Here is a 19,339-nt window from a genome sequence, read left to right on the forward strand (position 1 = left end):
TCGAGGTCTGGGGCTGGGCCTGGTGCTCTGAGGCTTGGAAGGGCTGAGTGGGCCTGGCTGGGGGTGGTGACAGGTTCTGGTTCTTGTGGTCCCTGTGGGGGCAGGGCCAGCTAGAGCCGCCTGTGGCTGCGGGAAGGGAAGTGGGAGCCTCCTCTGCCTGCCCTGCCCCACCTCACCAGGGTGTCAGCTGGTGTCTTTCCAGGGCCCTTCCTGGGCCTGCGTTGATGTATCTCAGCCCTTCTCAGTCTCTGGGAAGCTGCCTGTGCTATTTCAACTTTATTTGTTTTCCTGTCTCTAGATTGGTTCCCAAAATGGTACTTTGGGTGTCTGGGACACCTGGAGCCTCCCCTGCGGGGGAGGTAACCACAGAGCCGACCAGAAGTGACCCCTCTGGGTGGTCCTGCCCAGGCCTGGCTGAGCCAGGCAACTGGCATCTGGGGCCCAGCTGCCCCCACTTCCCCCTGCCCAGGGCAGCTGTCACCGCCCCCCAGGCTGCGTAGAGGCAGCAGCTTTGGGCTGGGGCTGAGCTGGGGTGTCTGTGCGGCCCCCTGAACCCAGGCAGAAGTGCAAGGAGAGAGTCTATGTCATTTTCTCCCTCATCGTCGTACCTCCATGGTGCCGAGCTGTCCCAGCACAGCGTGGCAAGTGCCACAGGGGATAGGACTGTAGCAGAGCCCATGCCATGCCCCGGGGCAGGGTTCCCACTCTCCAGGCTTGGATCCTGTGACCAGCAAGGCAGGCAGCATACCTGTGTCACTCTTGTCTGAGCCGGCTGAAGGTCAAATCCTGGGTCTGCCACCACTAGTTGTGTGACCTTGGGCAAGTTATTTAACCTCTCTGAGCCTTAGTGCTTCATCTGTAAAATGGGGGTTACAAAAGGTTGTGAGGATGTTAGTATATATTAGGCGTTTAGAACATTTCCTGGCTTAGAGTTAGCACTCAGTAAATGTTCACTATTGCTGTTCTTCTGGAAAGGAGAGGAAATGGAACTTGGGCGTGATGCAGCTGAGGAGTAGACCTTTTGATGATTGCTTCCAGAACTGACCTTTTTCGTTAGCTCTCCTCCCCATCTGTGTGTCCAATTTTAAAACGGATTTCCTTTTTGTTAGAAGGGGTGGGTTACGTAGTATGTGGGCTCAGCACATAGTAGGCACATGATAAGTGGAAATTGTTGGCATAGTATTTTTTTCAATATATATATGTTTTTAAAGTCATGACCTTTCCTCTTCTGTTGGGTCAGCAGGGCAGTTATTTTCCAAATTATGCTGCCTGTTTGTTTGGAGATTTTGTGTCTATTCAGTTCATTCGTCATTCACCCAAGAAACACTTATTTGTACCTGCTATCTCCTGGGATGTGTGATGAACAAGCTAGGTCCAGGGGGAATAATTCATAAATCTACATATAAAAAGTTAGAGCTTCGTTGGTGGTGGTGGTGGTTGGGCCTGAGGAGCCTCAGGCATCAGTCCTGGCCCTGCCTGGGGCTTTTCCAGGATGGGAGGCCCAGGCGGCTCCCAGGCACGAGTCCTCCGGCCACAGCTCTGAGTTGCACCCTGACCCTGCCAACAGCTGGGTTGCGTGGCCTTGGGCAGGTCCCTTCCCTCCTCAGAGACCCCTGTCACCTCCCCGTGGGCTATCTCAGATGCGAGTCAATACTCCTGCTTGGGTGACAAGGGACCCCTGATGGAGGGGCTCCAGGCTCCCCACCCTTTACCTCTGCCACTCGCTCCAGCACCAAACAGCCTCTTAGAGAGTCTTCCCCACCTCGATTCTCCATAGTCAGGGCCTGCTGGTGCTTAAAAATGGTCGCAAACTCCAGAGCTGGGAGGGCTTTTAGACATCAGCTCGCCAGCCCTGCTCAGGAGACTCAGAGAGGTGGACTGACTTGCCTAGGGACACACAGCGAAGTGGTGCCGAGCCCAGGCCGCAGTCCTTTCTGGGCGCCACTCCACCCAGCTCCGCCCTCTCTGGGCCCGCTGTGCCAGGAGTGACATGAATTATCCTTCCCCAGCAGGGAGGGAGAGGCAGTTCCTAAGCCTGGGAACCAGCTGATGTCACTGCAGTGTCGCCATGGCGATTATTCCCCTGGATTAGGGGTCTGACCTGGAGGCCAAGAAGTAGAGGGAGGATTGGGGACTGGTGTTTCTTCAGCATTTTAAGGTTGGCAGAGCGCTTTCACACTTACCTTATCGGGACATACTGAGCCCTGCCATGGGCTGCTTTAGAGCCACTGAAATCTGCACCGCTGACTGGAATGGGTATTATGATCCCCATTTTACAGATGTGGAAACTGAGGCCCGAGAGGTTAGGTCATTTGCCTAAGATCACTTAGCAAGTGGGAGATTGAGCCTGGGTTATCAGCTCCCCCTGCTCTTTGCCCATGCTTGGCGATAGGAAGGCCCCTCCCCATATTTTAACTGATTCTTATAACTGCGCTTTTACAGATGAGGAAACCTAGGCTGGAGGTTTTGGATTTGGGGCTTCTGCATCTGGAGCAACGTTTTTTTGACTCTAAGTGCCTTACCTTCCCTGATGCCCCTTTCCCAGAGGGTTCCCCCTCAACACTAATCGTTGCCTTCTGGCCCAGGCCTTCCCAGAAGAGCTGATGCTAGGCAGTTCTGGGCCCTCTGGATGGGTTGGAACCTGTATCCACTGCGTTAACTTCCGGTCTGGTGGGAATTGGCACATCTAGGCTTTCGTTTTTAGTCTGGATCAGAACAAAGGAGGTTCTGGAACTTTTTAGGAAGAAGAACCCCATGGATGGGTGAGCTGGGGCTCCAGGGGACGAACAAGGACCCCTGACCCCTGGGGGATGTGCAGAGGAACTGACAGGTGTGGCCATGGCTGCATATGTGTGTGTGGTCGGTCGGGTCAGAGTGCAGCTCAGCGCCGCGGCCAGATGACTCTAGGCCTGGGAGCTGCCTGGGCTTGTCATCCTGGAAATTCCCAAGGTCCCGGGCCTCATGTCCTGGGCCTCATGTCCTGGGCTGACCTGCTTCCAGGACAGTGCAGCCCCCATGGAGGGAATCCAGGCAGCTGGTGGGGTTTGGAACAGCTGGCTGCCGAGGTGGACAGTGAAGACTGTGGAAGCCAAGGAACGTTTCTCTGTCTCATGGGCATTTCCAGCCTCCATTCTGTTCTTCAAAACCCCCAGAGGAGGACAAGATATTCCTCATATTTCAATCCCTTTCGTGTTCGGGAAGTCCTTTCTGATATCTGACTTGAGTCTCTCTAGTGCTGGAGTTTCTGTGGAGTTCTCAGGAGAGGACGGCAGTGGTGAGGTGGCAGGGCTTTTCCCCGGAGCTTGGACCCCTGTTCTGAAGTGCTGTCTGTCTCCCACCAATTTCATCCCCTCCTGTGGCGTTGACCTCAGAAGCCAGCCTGGCAGGCTCCAGGCAGCCGCCGGGGCCTGTCAAAGGCTCATTGATTGAGTCTTCCGAATGGCTGTCTCACCGCCCTCCTTTCTGGACGCCAACTTTGTCCCTTGGCACAGCCCTCACTCAGCTGGTCAGTTGAAAACTCCCCCGGGCTTTCGGCGGGTAGGGCCACCTCCTGGCTAGGGTGAGGGCTGGGGCGGTCTTTGGAGCTCTGGAAAGAACCTTCTTCCTATAGCTTTCAGGCAGGATGGGCCAGTGTTGAGGGGTCAGGAGTCAGGCAGACAAGGGTTTGCATCCTGGTGGCTCTGGACTTTGGCTGCAAAGCTATGTGACCTTGAGCATGAGACTTTGCCCCTCTGTGGCTCAGTGTCCTTATCTGTAAAATGGAGCTAATAATAGTCTATAGTAAGCCTCACATGCAATAGTTCATGTAAAGCATTTGGCACGTGCCTGCCACTCAGAATGCACTGGATGCATACTAACAGGTTATTATTATTGTGTATCACTTTTTGACCAAGGCTTCTGCTTTGAGTTGGGGGGTGGGGTGGATTCCGGGTCAGCATCTCTCTCCTGGCTGGTTGCTACCTCAGAGGTGGCCACGGGCTGGGGCCCTCTCTGCTCCCCTTGGCTTGACTCCAGTCCCTCGCCCCTTGGTCCTCCAGGTGCGCTACAAGGAGGAGTTTGAGAAGAACAAGGGCAAAGGCTTCAGCGTGGTGGCAGATACACCTGAACTCCAGAGAATCAAGAAGACCCAGGACCAGATCAGTAACGTAAGCTCCCCTGCTCCCCGTGGTTCCCATGCTGACCGCTGCCCTCCCTTCCTGTCCCCTCCCTGCCAGTCTGGCAGACATGAATGAGGCCAGTTCTCTGCGGCCCCTGCTCTCCTGGGCGGGCCTGGCTGGCGGCTGCTTGAGCAGAGGGAAGGGAAGGATTTGGGGTTCCCAGATGCCTTTTCTCTGTGCACCCTCAAACTCCCCCTTTGCCACCCTCCGCCCACATGGCATTTCCACCTTGAAAGGACTGTACTTTTTGGGGGGGGTGCAGGGAGGGCCTTATGTGGTAAATCACCCCCCACTCTCTCTAAAGTTTTTTTTTTCCTGGTTATGGTGGGTGTTAGGGTCCAGACTGCCTGTTTTGTCTGAGCACAAAGGTCAAAACTGGGTAGCAGGGGTGGGGAGGGGCCAGCCTCCCCCTTGTCTGCCTCTGGGTGCTGACTTGCAGTCATTTCCGCCCTCCCTCAGCCTCCTCCCCCACCTCGGCTTACTCTTCCTTCCTGTGTAAAAACCCCAGCTGGCTTTGCCTGTTGGCCCCGCACCCCCTGACCCAGGCCGTCCTGGGCCCGGGATGGTCAGCAGTGTCTGGCTTTGGCAGGGCTGGGTGTGGAGAGTGGGCGGTGGATCGACGGGCCCCATGGCACCTGTGGCCAGGGAACAGGCCTCGATTTCCTGCTTGGCAGAGCCACAGACCAGCAGCCTGTGTGGCTCTGGGCTTGTGGGGAGGCTGCCTAGAGGACTTTGGGCATGTGGGGGCAGGGCGCTGCTGTGAGCCACAAGCGCAGGATATGGGCCACAGACCGGGTACGGGGTCCTGGGCACAGAGCGGCAAGGTGTGCCCAGCCAGCCTGGGCTGGGAGGTCCTACAATTGAAGGACTAGGCAAGCAGTCTTCATGTCTGTAACAAGAAGGGGTTGGCGAGTTGCCCAGTGTTCCTCTGAGTGAGGGGACTGGGGATAGAGGCTGGGAGAGGGCCTAGGTTTCAGGTAGCCCACTCGGGATATACCCCCCCAGGCTCCACATCCCTCCCCATCCCTCCACCCAGCCTCCTTGGTAGGACAGCCCTTCTAGAGGTTGGCTGGGGGCTGTGCTTAGAGTGGGTTCCAGCAGTGGCTCAGTTGGACTTCATGAGCCAGGGCCCAGGCCAGTAGAACGAGCCATGCCCAAGACTGTGGCTTTCACACTTTGACTGCAACCTACAGCATGAAATAACATTTTACACCATGACCCACCAAACAGGCATGCTTATTTATTTAGCGAGAAAACAGAACAGATCAAAACTTTCATGAAAGAGTCCTTACTGCTTGGAGGTCATTCAGATATTTTCTGTTCTGTTTTATTTTGTAAAGATGCTGGTTGCAGACGCAGCTAGATGGGTTTCACAACTAGGTTGTTGACCTGCAGTTTGAAATTCGTGGCTTGAGGAAATGGAGTGCTTCCCTTGGGCCAGGAGGGTATGCCTCCAAGGGCTCTAATTCTCTCCCGGCCAAAAAGGCCTGTCTCAGTTGCTTCTCCATCAGTCTGGGCCTGGCCTCACCCCTAGAGCTTCCCTCCTGTTGCCCAGACCTCTGAAGGGTGAAGAAGGGGTAAAGGAGGTCTGTGTCCTAGAGGACCTTAGAGTCGGTGACTGCAGGAAAGTGGGAGGGGGCCGAAGCCGTGGGTGATGGGGAAAACCTGGGGTGGCCCACAGAGCTGGCATCTTGACTCTTCAGCCTCTGTGGCTTTTCACCACGAGGCCTCTTGTCTTTTATCGTTGACGCTTGTTCCCCGTCTACAACCTCAACCCCCACACACATCCACTCATTGCTTCCAGCCTGTGGGTTTTACAGGGGAGGAAACAAGCAAGCCCAGTCATTGCTGCCTCCCTTTCTGGAAGGCTTCCAGAATACTCCACATCCAGCCTGTTGCACCTACTCTTCCTCCCTCCCCCACCCCCTCATTATTGGAGGTGTTGTCTGAGGAGCCCTGGTAACAGAACTCAGTGTGGCCAAGACATCCACACCTCAGGAGATAGCCATCTTATCATTAACCGCAGGGCTGCAATTAGCTGATTGTCCTCTGCTCCGAGGTGGGGGAGGTGACTTGAATCTGACCTGGTTCTCCTTTTGCAGCTCTAGCTGGGACCTGTGAGGTGTGACCACAAAGCTGGAAGACTCGGTTTTAGTGAGTGCTATTAGTCTGTCGAACGTGGGCCTCCAAACAACTGGACTAGAATCACTTGGGAAAGTTTATTGAAAATGCAGACTCATAGGCCTGGTCCCCAGGCCGCCTGAGGCAGCATCTCTGGGAATGTGGCCCAGGAACCAGCATTTTAAACATTCTCTGTGTTGTTGTGGTGCTCATGGAAGTCTGAGAACCATCACCTAAGAGTCTGAAAAAGCTTCACCAAGGCCTGAGTCACAGGCGCCAGGCCTGGCCGCATCCCAGAACCCCAAGGGAACTTTAAACCACACTTAGAGCCATTAAGTTGTCCCATCTCCACAAGAGTTTTGGGAAAGATAGTGTTTAGAGCCCCACCTTTTGTTTTGTATCCAAAATAGTATTCCTGTATGTAGCTTGTCACTCACTTCCCAGGTTAGCACCAAATGGCTCCTAGCTATTTCCAGAGGTCAGACCATCCTGCAGAGAGATGAAGATTTGCCTCCCTGGAGAAAGATGCTGCAGACTAGAGGGTTCACCAGCAAAAGCATTTTAAAAACAAGTGTCTGGGCTCCCTGGGTGGTGTTTAAATGCTTTGGATGTGTGCGGACTGTCTTCAGTCCTGCTGAGAGGCGAGATGGTGAGGTGGGGAGAGCCAGTGAGAGCAGGAATCCCGGCTTCTGTCGTGCAGCAATCAGGTGGGCCTCGCTGAGCCCCGGTTTTCTCATCTGTAAAAATGAGGGCCCTGGGCCCTACCTTAAAAGGTGGTTTCGAGGAAAATGTCAAGTGCTTGGCATTTGATAAATACTGTCCATTATTATTACTTTAAAGGCAAGTCTGTCTGCCTTCTACATTGTGGCTGAAGGAGGGACATGGAGTAAAGTTTGGCTGAAGTTTGGCCATTGTCTAGTTCTGAGAATGTGTGGAAAATTATGAGGCAAGATACTTGTAACTTCTACATCTGTGGTGAGTAATTGTGTCTTCATTAAAGGCATCTAAAGGGGTGAGAAGCCAGGGCCGCATGCTATGAGGTGAAGTTGATCCTTCAGGAATCCTGGCCTTCGGTCACGAGCTCCAATGGCTGAGAACCTTGAATTGCTAAGGCCACCTTATAGGAGCTGCTGCCTTCAAGTAGAGAAGCTCTGCTTTTATTTACCTACGTATTTACTTATATATTGATTTTCTGTATATAATTTTGTGTCTTTTAACTTCTTCTGTGCAACATAACACGCAGTAACACATACAGTGAACACCTGTGTACTCACCATGCAAGTCAAGAAATAGAACATTACCGCACTGCAGTCAAAATAGTCTTCGAAATGTTAAAAACATAACTCTCATGTAGTGAGCACCTATCATGTATTTAACTTAATTATCAGGAACCAGCTGGAGGATATGACAGGCAGAGGTGATGCCTAGTCAGTGAAAGAAAGTGCTGGATACAGTTAGATACAGAACTGGGTAATGTCCTGCCATGGGCTGTAGAACTGGTTAATGTCCTACAGGACCATAACCGTAAACTTGTGAGATATGCTTGCTACAGGCAGAAATCCTTCGTATTTCTAACAGTCAGAAATAATTAGCTTGTATTTCTGAAGTTAGCTTCAGTCTTTAGAGTGTGGGCCTAATCAGTAGTAAATGGTGAAGCCGAACAAAATTCCGTCCTCAGAGTCAAATGGCCTGGAGGCAGGCTTGTTGGACAGCCCGGAAGTTTAATTTTTGAAAGCTTGCGCTATTCTTTTCTTTATAGTTTTATTATGTAACTATGCATTTCTAAACACTATAGTTGTTTTTCCTGATTTTGAACATATAGTATGTATTCTTTTGTGTCTTGCTCCCTTTGGGCAGCATTGGGTTTAAAGATTCATCTACACGTTTGCATGGTCATTCTTTTTCATTGCTGTATAGTATTCCACTTAATGCTTATACCTCATTTCATTGATTCTGGTGTTGAGGGACATTTGGATTGCTTCCGCGTGCTCTGGACAACCTCATACATATTTCCTTGTATTAACATGGAGTGGAATTGCTGGGTCTCAGAGTGTATGTTCCTTCAACCTTACCAGATAATGCTGAACTATTTTCCAAATGGCTCTACTGGTTTACCCTCCTGCCAGCAGTGATGAGAGTTCCCCTGGCTCTACATCCTTAGACTTGTTCATCTTAGCCATTTTTGATTGTGTATCATGGCATCTCATTGTGGTTTTAACTTGCATTTCTCTGATAACTAATGAAGTTGAGCACAGATTTACATTTGTTTTAAAAACAAAATATTGTTAGTCTCTAATAAGGAGCAGTATTGCATGGTGGTTGAGGACTAAGGATCTGATGTTAGGACTGGATTCTGCCTAACCACCACTTACCCACCCCTTGAGCCTTGGTTTCCCCATCTATAAAAGGGGGATGATGGTGATACACTGCTCTTGGGCTGGCTGAGGAAAGGAAATGAGTAATGCCTGTCAGGGCACAAAGTAGGCCCTCAGCAAATGGGACACATTGTTATAAAAAGTAGACTCTGGCTAGTGAGTTGATTATTCCATTCAAAGCCTGGTGTTCCCTCCTTAGCCGTGATGTGGAATCATGTGAGAGCATCGTGTGGAGAGTCAGACTGCTGTTTGCCACCACAATCAGGAGAAGGGGGTTCAGAAAACAGAACATCGGCTAGTGGAGATGTGTTTTCTTTAGCTTTGGAATGGACCTGGAGTCCTGGCTAGCAGGGGCCTGGGTATGTGGGGAGGGTCCTTAGGCCTGGGCCCCTCAACCCACGTGCACTTGGATCTTGTGGGCACAGAGCATGGTGTCCTTCCCCAGGGACCCAGGACAGTTCGTAAGCTGGGGCTCTGCCAATGTTTCTGGGCTGTGGTGACCCCCTGCAGGGCGCTTCGAAGATCAGACTGTGTTGAGCTTGCAGCAGGGATCAGCTGGGCCCTTGGAGTCTAAAATGTTTCTTTCCCTTTCGGATGTGCTAACACCCTTTAATGTGCCTATTGGAGAGTGAAAGGGGTGCTGTTGATGTTTATCCAGAACAGAAGACGTGAACTGGGACTAGGAACGTGGTCACCCTGCTCCACGCCTGCCCTCAGGAAAGGGCTGTCTAGCTGTGACTTTGTCCTCGTGTGACCAGCCTCGGCCCTTGTTGAGTAATGGAAGCTCTGCCTCGGGGAGTCATTTTGCTTCTGAGCCTCGTTTTCCTCTTCTGTAATTGGGAATTAAAATGTACCTGTCCAACTTATGTTTTAGGGTGATTATCGTCAGGGCCGAGGGAGATAATGTGCATAGAGCTTTTATGAACTTAGTGTGAAGAGTTGAGCAAACGTGAAGATTATGAATAATAAGAGGTGGTACCTGCATGGGTGGTGAGGAGGGTTCTTTTGTGTTCAGACGGCTGCTGCTCCATCCACCCGGGTCACCAGGCCCTGATTTTAAATATTTATCCACGTGTGGTGGCATGTCCGTACTTGCTTTCAGCTCTAGTTTGGTTAGGTTCCTGGAGCTGGTCAGGAGCCTCAGGGCCACCTGGGAGCGGATGGTACCTTGTCCTTGTTTACAGATGAGGAAACTGAGGCACAGAAGGGAAAGGGCTCTCCCAGGGTCACAAGAGTAAGTGAAGGGCTCATGATCTCCCGGGGACGAGGCACAGGAGGGACGCTGCTGCCCGTGGTGAGATTGAGTCTGTAGGACATGAGTAGAGGATGGCACCCTGGGACCCAGACATGCCCTCTTCCCCAGGGCTCTCGGTCACCCTGTCACTGATGCAGATAGAGTCACACCCAGAGAAGAGGGCTGTCACCCAGGGTAGCTGGGCCCCCAGTACAGGCCCCATCCTCCACATATGTGCTTTCCCTCCTCGGTCACCGGCTCCCGGGTCAGGCCTCTTTTCATTAACAGAAAGTAAACATAGGAAGCTGACCTTGCCCACCCCCAGGACAGAAGTCGAAGGGCAGTTGCTTTGTGAGCTTAGAGCCTCAGGAGAGATGTCCCCTCTCCTTGTCCTCCCCCACCCACCAGGGGATGGGGGTCACTGAGAGAGAATGACTTCACACCCTTGTCTTAGGAATCAGAGAGCAGGGCCTTGGCCCTGTGTCTGAGGACTTCACCCCTGGGTGCCCTTCTGGGTGGGAGTTGAGGGGACCAAGGGTGTTTCAGGCTGCCCAGGGCTGGCTGCTGCCCCTCAGGAATAGGCTCAGCCTACTTCACCATTTGGGCGTGGGTCGCTGCTTGGGCTTGAAGGGAATGAGCAGGGAGAGGAGGGGCTGGTCCTGACCCAAACGCCCAAGTAAGGCGCTCTCTGCCTCCAGCCTGGACCCGTCCTGGGCTTTGCTGCTGCCCTGCCTATCCTCCCAGCCCCGGCTGCAGGGAGTAACTGTCATCCAGCCAGCAGAGGCTGCGCCTGTAGACCTTTAGCCCAGCTACTAACGTGTAAGCCCTGCCCAGCCTCGTGTGACTTCTTGCCCTCCTGGCAAGGTGAACGCCCAGGAGCAGGAGAGAAGGCAGCAGAGAAAGTGGGAGTGGATGGCCCAAGGGTCTTGCCTTGGCTGGGACAGCTGTGGTCAGACCTGGGCCAGGGCTTCCAGGGCACAGGCTCGCTGGTGCCTTCTGCTCCAGGAAACAGGGCGGGCTTTGCCCTCTCCTGTCCCTGATCCCCTGCTCCCACCCTGTTTTCCACTGGGAGACTCGCAGGGCAGGATCCTGGTGAACAGGAAGTGAGAACCAGCTTCCAGGCGGGTGGTCTGTGGCCTGGAGAGAATGCAGGGCCTGGGCCTGCCTGAGACGGGACATTTCCCTCAGTGTCCTGCTTTCCACTGAGGGTGAGGGGTGCCACTCTGTCACTCTGTCCCGCTTCCTCCCCGCTGACCCCCCGGCCAGCCCAGCACTCCCGGAACACCCAAACCATGGCCTCAGCACCTTTCCTTGGTTGCTCCCCTCCCCAACAGTTTCCTCTCGGAAAAGTGAACAGACCCCACCAGGGGTCTTCAAGGTGGGGTACGGGCACCCTGTGCCACCGAGAGCACAGGGGGAAACTTTAGAACTCCTGGCTCTGGTTCTTTTTCATCTCAGCCTTTTTTTAATTCATATTTTTTGTGTAAGTTTTACAGTATACATTCCATATGTGTAAAGTGATACTTGTATGTAATTTATAAAATAGATGTAATTTGGGAGGATTGTGCTAAAACATATTTTACCAACAGGAGTGTGCAGAGTATTTTGGCAAGCAGAGGTCTGCAGACTTTTTCTGTAAAGGGCCGGAGAGGACATATTTTAGGCTCCGTGGGCCACAGGGCCTCTGTCGCAGCTGCTCGGCTCTGCAGTTAGAACAGGAAAGCAGCCATGGGTAATAGGTAAACGAGTGGGTGTGGCTGCGTTCCAATAAAACTTGATTTCTGGACGTGGAAACTGAAATTTCATGTGTCACAAAATATAATTCCTCTTGATTTTTTTCCCCCCAAACGTTAAAAAAATGTAGAAATCATTCTTGGCTTGTGAGCCCTGGGACCACAGTTTGCCAACCTCTGCTCTTGAGTCTGCTTTGGACTCACCTGGGGAGCTTTTTAAAAATGCATATTCCAGGGCCGGCCCCGTGGCTTAGCGGTTAAGTGCGTGTGCTCCGCTGCTGGCGGCCCGGGTTCAGATCCCTGGCGCGCACCGACGCACCGCTTCTCTGGCCATGCTGAGGCTGCGTCCCACGTACAGCAACTAGAAGGATGTGCAGCTATGACATACAACTATCTACTGGGGCTTTGGGGGAAAAAATAAATAAGAAAAAAAAATTATTAAAAAAAATAATAATAAATAAAAATGCATATTCCAGAACCGTAGCCCTGATTTTGTAGATTCTGTGGGAGGCCCTGGAACCTGCATTCTCATAAGCAGCTCAAGTGGGTAGGAAGCAGATAAACTGAAGACCAGATTTTAAGAAATGCAATACTAGAAGGTCTCCAGGGTCCTGATCCGTTCAAAGCAGCCAGCCCTTGCTGGGTACTGGGGCTTCTCCATGCCTCTTTTTGCCCATTTTCGAAAGCTGACGAGAGGAGGAACCCATCTCCAAGATAACGACCCACCTTCAGGGAGGGTCCGGCATTTCTTGTCCCGGGATGCTGGGGTCCTCAGCAGAGCGTCCCTGGGCTCTGGCCTTTGAGATCACGTCCACAAGAGGCAGAAACCTCTTCCCAGGGCCTAACGATTTAGAGCACAGCCTCTGCAATCTGCTTGATCTTGGGCAACGCACTTTGCTTGTTAGTGCCTTAGTTTCCTTCTTGTCTGTGAAATGGGGGCTGTAATATACCCCCTATAGGTGCTGACCAGGTAAAATGAGCCGGGATGTGGAACTCCCAGCACAGTGCCTGGCACCTAGGAAGTGCTTGGTAAACAGGAGTTGCTGCTATTGCTGCTGTTGAGGAGGGCGGGAGGGGGCAGCCCCCAGCCCCTGCCACAGGCACATAAAAATGACCGCTCACATCTGTCTGGTGCTTTAGTTTACATGGACCTGTTACCTTGTCATCTCATTGCCTCTTCCAGCAACACCTGAGGTTGACACCAGTGTCCCATTTTACAGAGGTGGAAACTGAGGTTGGGCAAGGTTCAGTAGCTTGCCCAATGGCATACTGCTGGTGAGCCCCCGAAGAGAACCTGGCTCTCTGCCTGGAGCCCTCCAGGAGTCTCTCCCATCTGCAATCTGGAGTGGCAACAGGAGGGGAGCTTTGGTTGGTTTGCTGTGAGTCCTTCACCGAATGCTTTCTGCCCCTGCAGATAAAATACCATGAGGAGTTTGAGAAGAGCCGGATGGGCCCCAGCGGGGGTGAGAGCATGGAGCCTGAGCGCCGAGATTCCCAGGGCAGCAGCAGCTACCGGCGGCCCCAGGAGCAGCAGCAGCCGCCTCACCACATCCCAACCAGCGCCCCGGGTGAGTGTGAGGCCTGTGGGGGCAGAGGACCTGAGGCCAGGCCAGGCCAGCTACAGGGTGGGAGGAAGCCGCGTTTACACACACACATACGCAAGTCCTTGGGTCCCATCCCCACTGAGGCCGTGAGCACCGGGGTCAGGCCTGTGCTGGGCCCCCAGAGTGATGGGGGAGCCACAGCCCCTGCTGTAGAATACGCAGCACCGGCAGATGAGCACATACAGACATAAGCTCTTGAGAAGTGGGGGTTGAGCAATGGTGTGGGGGTGGAAATACATGATATGGGCTTCGTGGAGGAAGGGAGGGGGCTCTGGGAGGGCCTGAGTTTGGCAAGACAGTTTCTGAGCCCCATCTCCTCCCATCTCCCAGTTTACCAGCAGCCCCAGCAGCAGCAGCCGGCGCAATCCTATGGTGGCTACAAGGAGCCTGCAGCCCCAGTCTCCATACAGCGCAGCGCCCCAGGCGGGGGCGGGGTGAGTAGCCCCGGCCAGAGCAGTGAGGTGGGCGGTTGGAGGTCAGAGGCCTGAGGAGGCCAGAGGTGGGTGGGCCTGGGGAAGGCCTCCTGGACATAGCTCATGGATTGTCCTTAGGGCCCTGCCCCCCAGGAGGCCTGCATCCCCTGACCCTTGACCCCAGATTGTCATCTGCAAGTGGTAGGGATCCCAGCCTCTGCAGGGTGGTGTAGTGGGCAGAGCCCTGGGCTGGGACTGGGGCCCTGTGTTATAGGACAAGTTACCTTGGGCAAGTCACACCACCACCACCACCACCACCCCCGCCCAAATTTCCTTACTGCAGCTACCCGGGAGCACACGAAGCACCTTTCTTCTTGGGGCCTTTCAGACCTGGGCCCTGCTCCCCACTCTTTGTGAGGATGACCCCCCCGTGTCCTTCAGATCTCAGCTTGCTCTGTCTCTGAGGGGCCCTCCCAAACCACTCCATGTCACCTGGTGTCCCCTGACGTTTCTGTCCCTCTCCCACTGGTTTCCTTCAGAGCACTTTTTCCAACTTCAAACAGTTCTCTGTTAACTTCTGTGTGTGTGTCCCCCACTGGACTTGAAGCTCTGTGCGGGCAGGGCAGTGTCCCTTTGGGTCCCCTACTCTGAGCCAGACACAGAACAGCACTCGTCAACGTTGCTGAATAACTGAACGAGCAGAGTAGGGAACGGGCCGGGGTCAGGCTTCCCCGTCCTTAGAGTTGAAGTCCCCGGTCTGTAAGTCCTGCTACTCACCCCGCTGTGGGTGCAATGAGCCCCCAGTCCTGAGCTCCTGGCCGAGCTCAGCTCCCCTGTGCTGGGTGCCTGGGAATTCAAAGTAGCTCATGTAGGAGCAGGAGAGACAATACTCAGAGAAATAAAATAGCCTGAGATAAGTGGCCTGCAGGAGCCTCATGCTCTGGACACATAGACGAGGGAGTGTCAGTGCCAACTGGGGTGCCGGGCGGGCCCAAGAGGTCGTCCAAAGGGTGAGGTTCCAGATAGACCAGCCAGTCCTTCGAATACTCACTAAACCTTTCCTGGACGCGAGGGATTTGGCTCTGAATAAAAGTCCACCGTCCTGCCCTCTTGGAGCTTCATTCTTTTCAGGGAGACAAATAAGAAGGCAATAAATAAGTAGGTATATACTGTAAGGTCTGTGAAGAAAGAGACAGCAGGGCGAGGGGAGAGAGAGCAGCAGAGTCCTTAATAAAGTGAAGGAGTGAGCAGTGCAAGGAGAATAGCAAGTGCAGAGGCCCTGAGGCAGGAATATTCTAGGAAAGTTCAAGGACCAGCCAGAAGGCCAAAGTGACTAGAGAGGGGAAGAGGGTAGGAGATGAGGTCAGGTCATGCAGGGATGTGTGGGCCACAGGAAGGCCTTTGTGACTAGCAAGCTATACAGCGTGATGCGGTTTGACTTGTTTTTAAAAGATTGCTCTGGCAGCTGTGTTGAGAAGAGGCAGTAGAAGTTGGAGGGCAGAAGCAGGAAGATCAGTTAGGAGGCTGTTGCTGGATGCAGGCATAGATGACAGCGACTCAGCCCAAGAGACAGGCAGAGTTGGTGATAAGAGAGACCGAGGTCACTTCATGAGGAGTGTGACCCCTCATCCCGCAGCCTTTGGGGCTGATGGAGCTGGTTTCTGCTGCTTGAAGAAAAGTTTGAAATTTAGTGCTAACGAGGATGGGGGACCTCTGAAGGATTTAAACCCCGGAGTAACAGGATCAGGTTTGCATTTTGGAACGTTCCCCCTGAGATCACGATGGGTGAACAGTTGGAGGGGGCAGACCAGAGGGGGGAAACAAAAGGTCTGAGCAGCGGTCCTGGCAGTGGGGTGGAGTAGTGGGGGCAGGCGCGGGAGGGTCCTGAGGGCCTCATTCAGCTCTGGACCAGTTGGCGCTTGGGCTCCACTGCCCGGCCCCACACAGATCCCAGGGCCTGGCCCCACAAAGGCTGGGCTGACCCCCAGAGACAAGTCAATGTCAAGGGCAGTGAGGGTCAGAGGACATTAGAATCTTGCCCACCTCCAAGACCATTGTTGGATTTCATGTGCTTTTTTGGGACATTTCCTAGAGCTGGGGCTTAAGCATATGACTTTGGCCGAGATTGGAAGGTGAACCTGATAGACACCTCTTGTGTCACCTGGAGATTTTTCTCCCAAGAATAGGTCTTTGTCCTGAACTTGGGAGTGAAGTCAGACTCATATCACAGCTTAAAAAAAAAAAACATAAAGAAAGACTAGTGCTTATAATAATATAGATAATAGCATACAGGGCATGCCATATCTTTAAACACAACCTGGCATTGTGTCCGTTGGACTTTATTGCATGCTGGTTCCGAGAGGTGGGGCAGAGCTATTGTAGCCTCAGTCCCTGTCTTGTGCCTGGTCCTTAGTAGATGCCAGAAACATTGTAAAAAGTGTGATCGCTCTCAGAAAGTGACACACAGAGGTGAGAAAATTTGTAGCAGCGCCCAACCCTTTCTTGTCTCCCGGGTCCTAGTTCACTGCTCACCAGGCTCTGCCCTGGGGTCCCGGAGAGTCAGAAAGAAAGGCTCAGGCCCTGGGGTAGCCAGGCCCCGGGCTGACTGTGCCCCCACCCCTGCAGAAGCGGTACCGCGCTGTGTATGACTACAGTGCTGCCGACGAGGACGAGGTCTCCTTCCAGGATGGGGACACCATCGTCAACGTGCAGCAGATCGACGATGGCTGGATGTACGGGACCGTGGAGCGCACCGGCGACACGGGGATGCTGCCGGCCAACTACGTGGAGGCCATCTGAGCCCGCCGGGTGCCGCCCGCCCCATCTGTCTTCAGCGCATTCCACGGCATCGCATCCGGCATCACATCCGTCCTGGGCGTGACCTGTCCACCCTTCAGTGTCTGTTTTTTTAAATCTGCGACAGCTTGTTTATTCCTACCCTCCTCCAGCTTCTTTTGCCGACTGAAGCCTTGTTCTGCCACTTTCGCGGGCTCCTTCCTCTGGCAGGTTTTTCCCTTGACCAGCTTCTCGGTTTTCTCTCTGGATGGAACAGGTGTGGACCTCTCTGGGGGGGCGAGGCCCGTGGGGCTGGTCTGGAATGGGAGACCTGTTGGCTCCCAGGCCTCTGCCTTCTTTCTTTTCTGCCCCCTCAGACCCTCCCGCCCACCTCCTCACACACCCAAACATTCCAGGGCTGGGGTGAGCCCCAGACCCCAGGGCCCCCAGGGGAGGGGCTCCATACCTTCCCGGGAGTGAGACTCCACTGCCCTTGCCCCTGGGATGGGGCCGGGGCGGGGGCTGCCATTGTGTAGGGACCAGTGAGATGGGCTTTGCCTCTGCTTCTCAGAGGTGGGCTGTGGGCCCTCCAAGGAGTCTCATACCCTCCCTCTCTCAAGGACAACAAAGGAGGGAAAGCTCCCGCCGTGGGATTCATTCATCCTCCCCATGAGTGTTCCTCCTCACACTGTGATTTTGCCCTCCTGCCCATGCAGACCTGGTGTGAGCGAGGAGCTCCCCAGGAGCGTGGCTTGGGTCAAGCTCTCACCTTTCTTACTTTTAGGGACCCCTGCGGGGAGGAGGTGAACGGCGCAGTCCTTTGCCCTCACTCCCACCCCCATCTCCAGGGACCCTGGCTGGCCTCCTTGGCTGGAAGTTGTGGTTCTGAAAGGTGGGCAAGGAAGCCTCGGGCCTTGTGGCCACGGCCCAGCCCCCTGAGATCTAGGTTAGGTGAGCCATTCCTCCCTGCTCCTCATGGGAAGATGTTTCAGGCCATCCACGGCCTCCTCTCCCAGACCTGACGCCAAGTGGACTGGAACTGTGCACAGCCACAGGACCCTCTGTATCCCCAGGACTTAGTGTGTGTGTTTGTGACAGGCTAGTGTGAGCATGTGAGTGTGAGAGAAGGGGGCAGGTGCAGTCCTGCAGGAGACTGGTCTTCTGTGAGGGTGCACAGAGCTGTCCTCCCCTGATGTTTTCCTCAAAACCCACAGCGAAAGAGGAGGGCCCTAGGGGAGAGAAGTTCCTAGTTTTCTTTGGAGTGAAAATTCCTCCTTTCCTTCTATCCCCAAGTGGAGGAAGCCCCCATACCGTTTTCAGTGTGCTGGGCAGAAGCAAAGGGACGATTGAGGAGTTGCGCGGCTGGTGGTGTGGCTGGCTGGGGTTGGGGAAAAGCTTCATGCCTCCGGACATATTCTCTTCCCCCATTTCTGTGTCCTGGGCTGCAGAGTGGGGGACCAGAGGCCCCTGTGTCACCCACACTGTGGGTGCCTCACTCAGAGCCTCTCGCTTACCCAGAGCCCCCTTGACGCAGAAGGAGAGGTTCCCAGGGCTACAAAACTGGAAGCACAGACCCCGGGATGAGGAAGGGAAAGATGGTGCTATCTCCAAGTCCCTTCTCCTGCTCGTTGGTGGCTGTGACGAACCTTGCCTAGCTTTATTCATCTCTGGGCTTTCTTGTCACCCCTCTGGGTCTCCGTCTCCCATCATCACCCTGCATCCACTCAGGCCCCACAGTTGACATCTTTGCATCCTTGTACCCTGGAGGGGAGGAGGGGCCTGCAGGTGGATTCAGTAGTCAAATCCTCACTGCTTGTGAGTTGACTTGGGAATATTTACCCCGAATCAGAGGGTTGAGGAAATGGCTGTGGGGGAGGAGACCTGCCTGACCCATCTCTTGAACTCCTTGGCCCCAGCTGAGGTGAGGGCAGATGGAGTGTCTTATACTGGACCATTTAGGGGATGAGGGAGGCAGAGGGAACAATTTTGGGAGCCTTGGGGGAGGCGCTGGTCATTCCGTTTCCTCTTGATCCCAAAGCACAACATTGATTCTGGGACCAAAGGTCAGAGACACATCCTGTTGGAGGACCTGCGGTTGGGAGGGTAGTGAGAGGCCGGGAGAGGGACCAGGAGGAGCAAGAAGCAGCCTGTGTTCACTCAGCTTAATTTTCCATCTGAAACAAAGCAAGCCAGCCACTACAATCTTGCTACTGGCCCCTCTACTCCTCCATCCTAAAAATAGGGGAGCTTTTCTTACACACCCCCAGAGAAAGAAGGGACTGTCTATCACACTGGTGCTGAGGGACCCAGGGGCTGCTGGGAGTCCTTGTTCCTTTCCAGAACCTTCCATCCCTAGAAGAGCACAGAACCTGAGGGCTGGGCCAAGTCCCTGGTCTTTTCTTACAGCTCACAGAGGTCTTTTAGCCAATCTAATCCCAGGAAAGAAGATGCATCAAAGCTACAATGTGAATATAACTTTAGTGGGCCAATAATAAAATACAAGAAGCCCAATGGTGAGAAAAGCAAATTCTCTCAACACTGCTTCCTGTTTTCTTCCTCATGTCCCTCCAGGGAAAACTACTTTGTTGCTTAATTTCTGCCTTTTCCCCCTCACATATGCACTTTGGGGCCTTTTTTTTATAGCTGGAAAAAAAAAATACCACCCTGCAAACCTGTATTTAAAAAGGAACAGAAATGACCGTGTGAAATTTGCCTCTGTCCAAACATTTCATCTGTGTGTGTGAAGCCGTCCATTCATCTTTTTATATGGGGTGGTTGTCTTTTCTTGGTCTGTTTTGGTCCCCTCCCTCGTGGGCTTGTGCTTGGGATCAAATCTTTCTGGCCTGTTATGATTCTGAACATTTGACTTGGACCACAAGTGAATCTTTCTCCTGGTGACTCAAATAAAAGTATAATTTTTACCTGTG

The 19,339-nt window shown here is 53.5% G+C and overlaps 1 protein-coding gene across 1 annotated transcript in view; it reads left to right on the top strand.

Moving 5' to 3' along the window:
- LASP1 (LIM and SH3 protein 1) overlaps positions 1–19,339 on the top strand; it is a 38,581-nt gene extending 19,242 nt beyond the window's left edge. Inside the window, exons 4-7 of the mRNA XM_004434588.3 lie at positions 4,038–4,145; positions 13,035–13,188; positions 13,555–13,658; positions 16,263–19,339. Of these exons, the coding sequence (XP_004434645.1) occupies positions 4,038–4,145; positions 13,035–13,188; positions 13,555–13,658; positions 16,263–16,436 (540 nt within the window). The 3' untranslated portion in view covers positions 16,437–19,339. The remainder of the gene's footprint in view (positions 1–4,037; positions 4,146–13,034; positions 13,189–13,554; positions 13,659–16,262) is intronic.

This window comes from Ceratotherium simum, chromosome 16, assembly GCF_057802395.1.
Source record: "Ceratotherium simum simum isolate JZ-2026a chromosome 16, ASM5780239v1, whole genome shotgun sequence".
Lineage (NCBI taxonomy): Eukaryota > Metazoa > Chordata > Mammalia > Perissodactyla > Rhinocerotidae > Ceratotherium > Ceratotherium simum.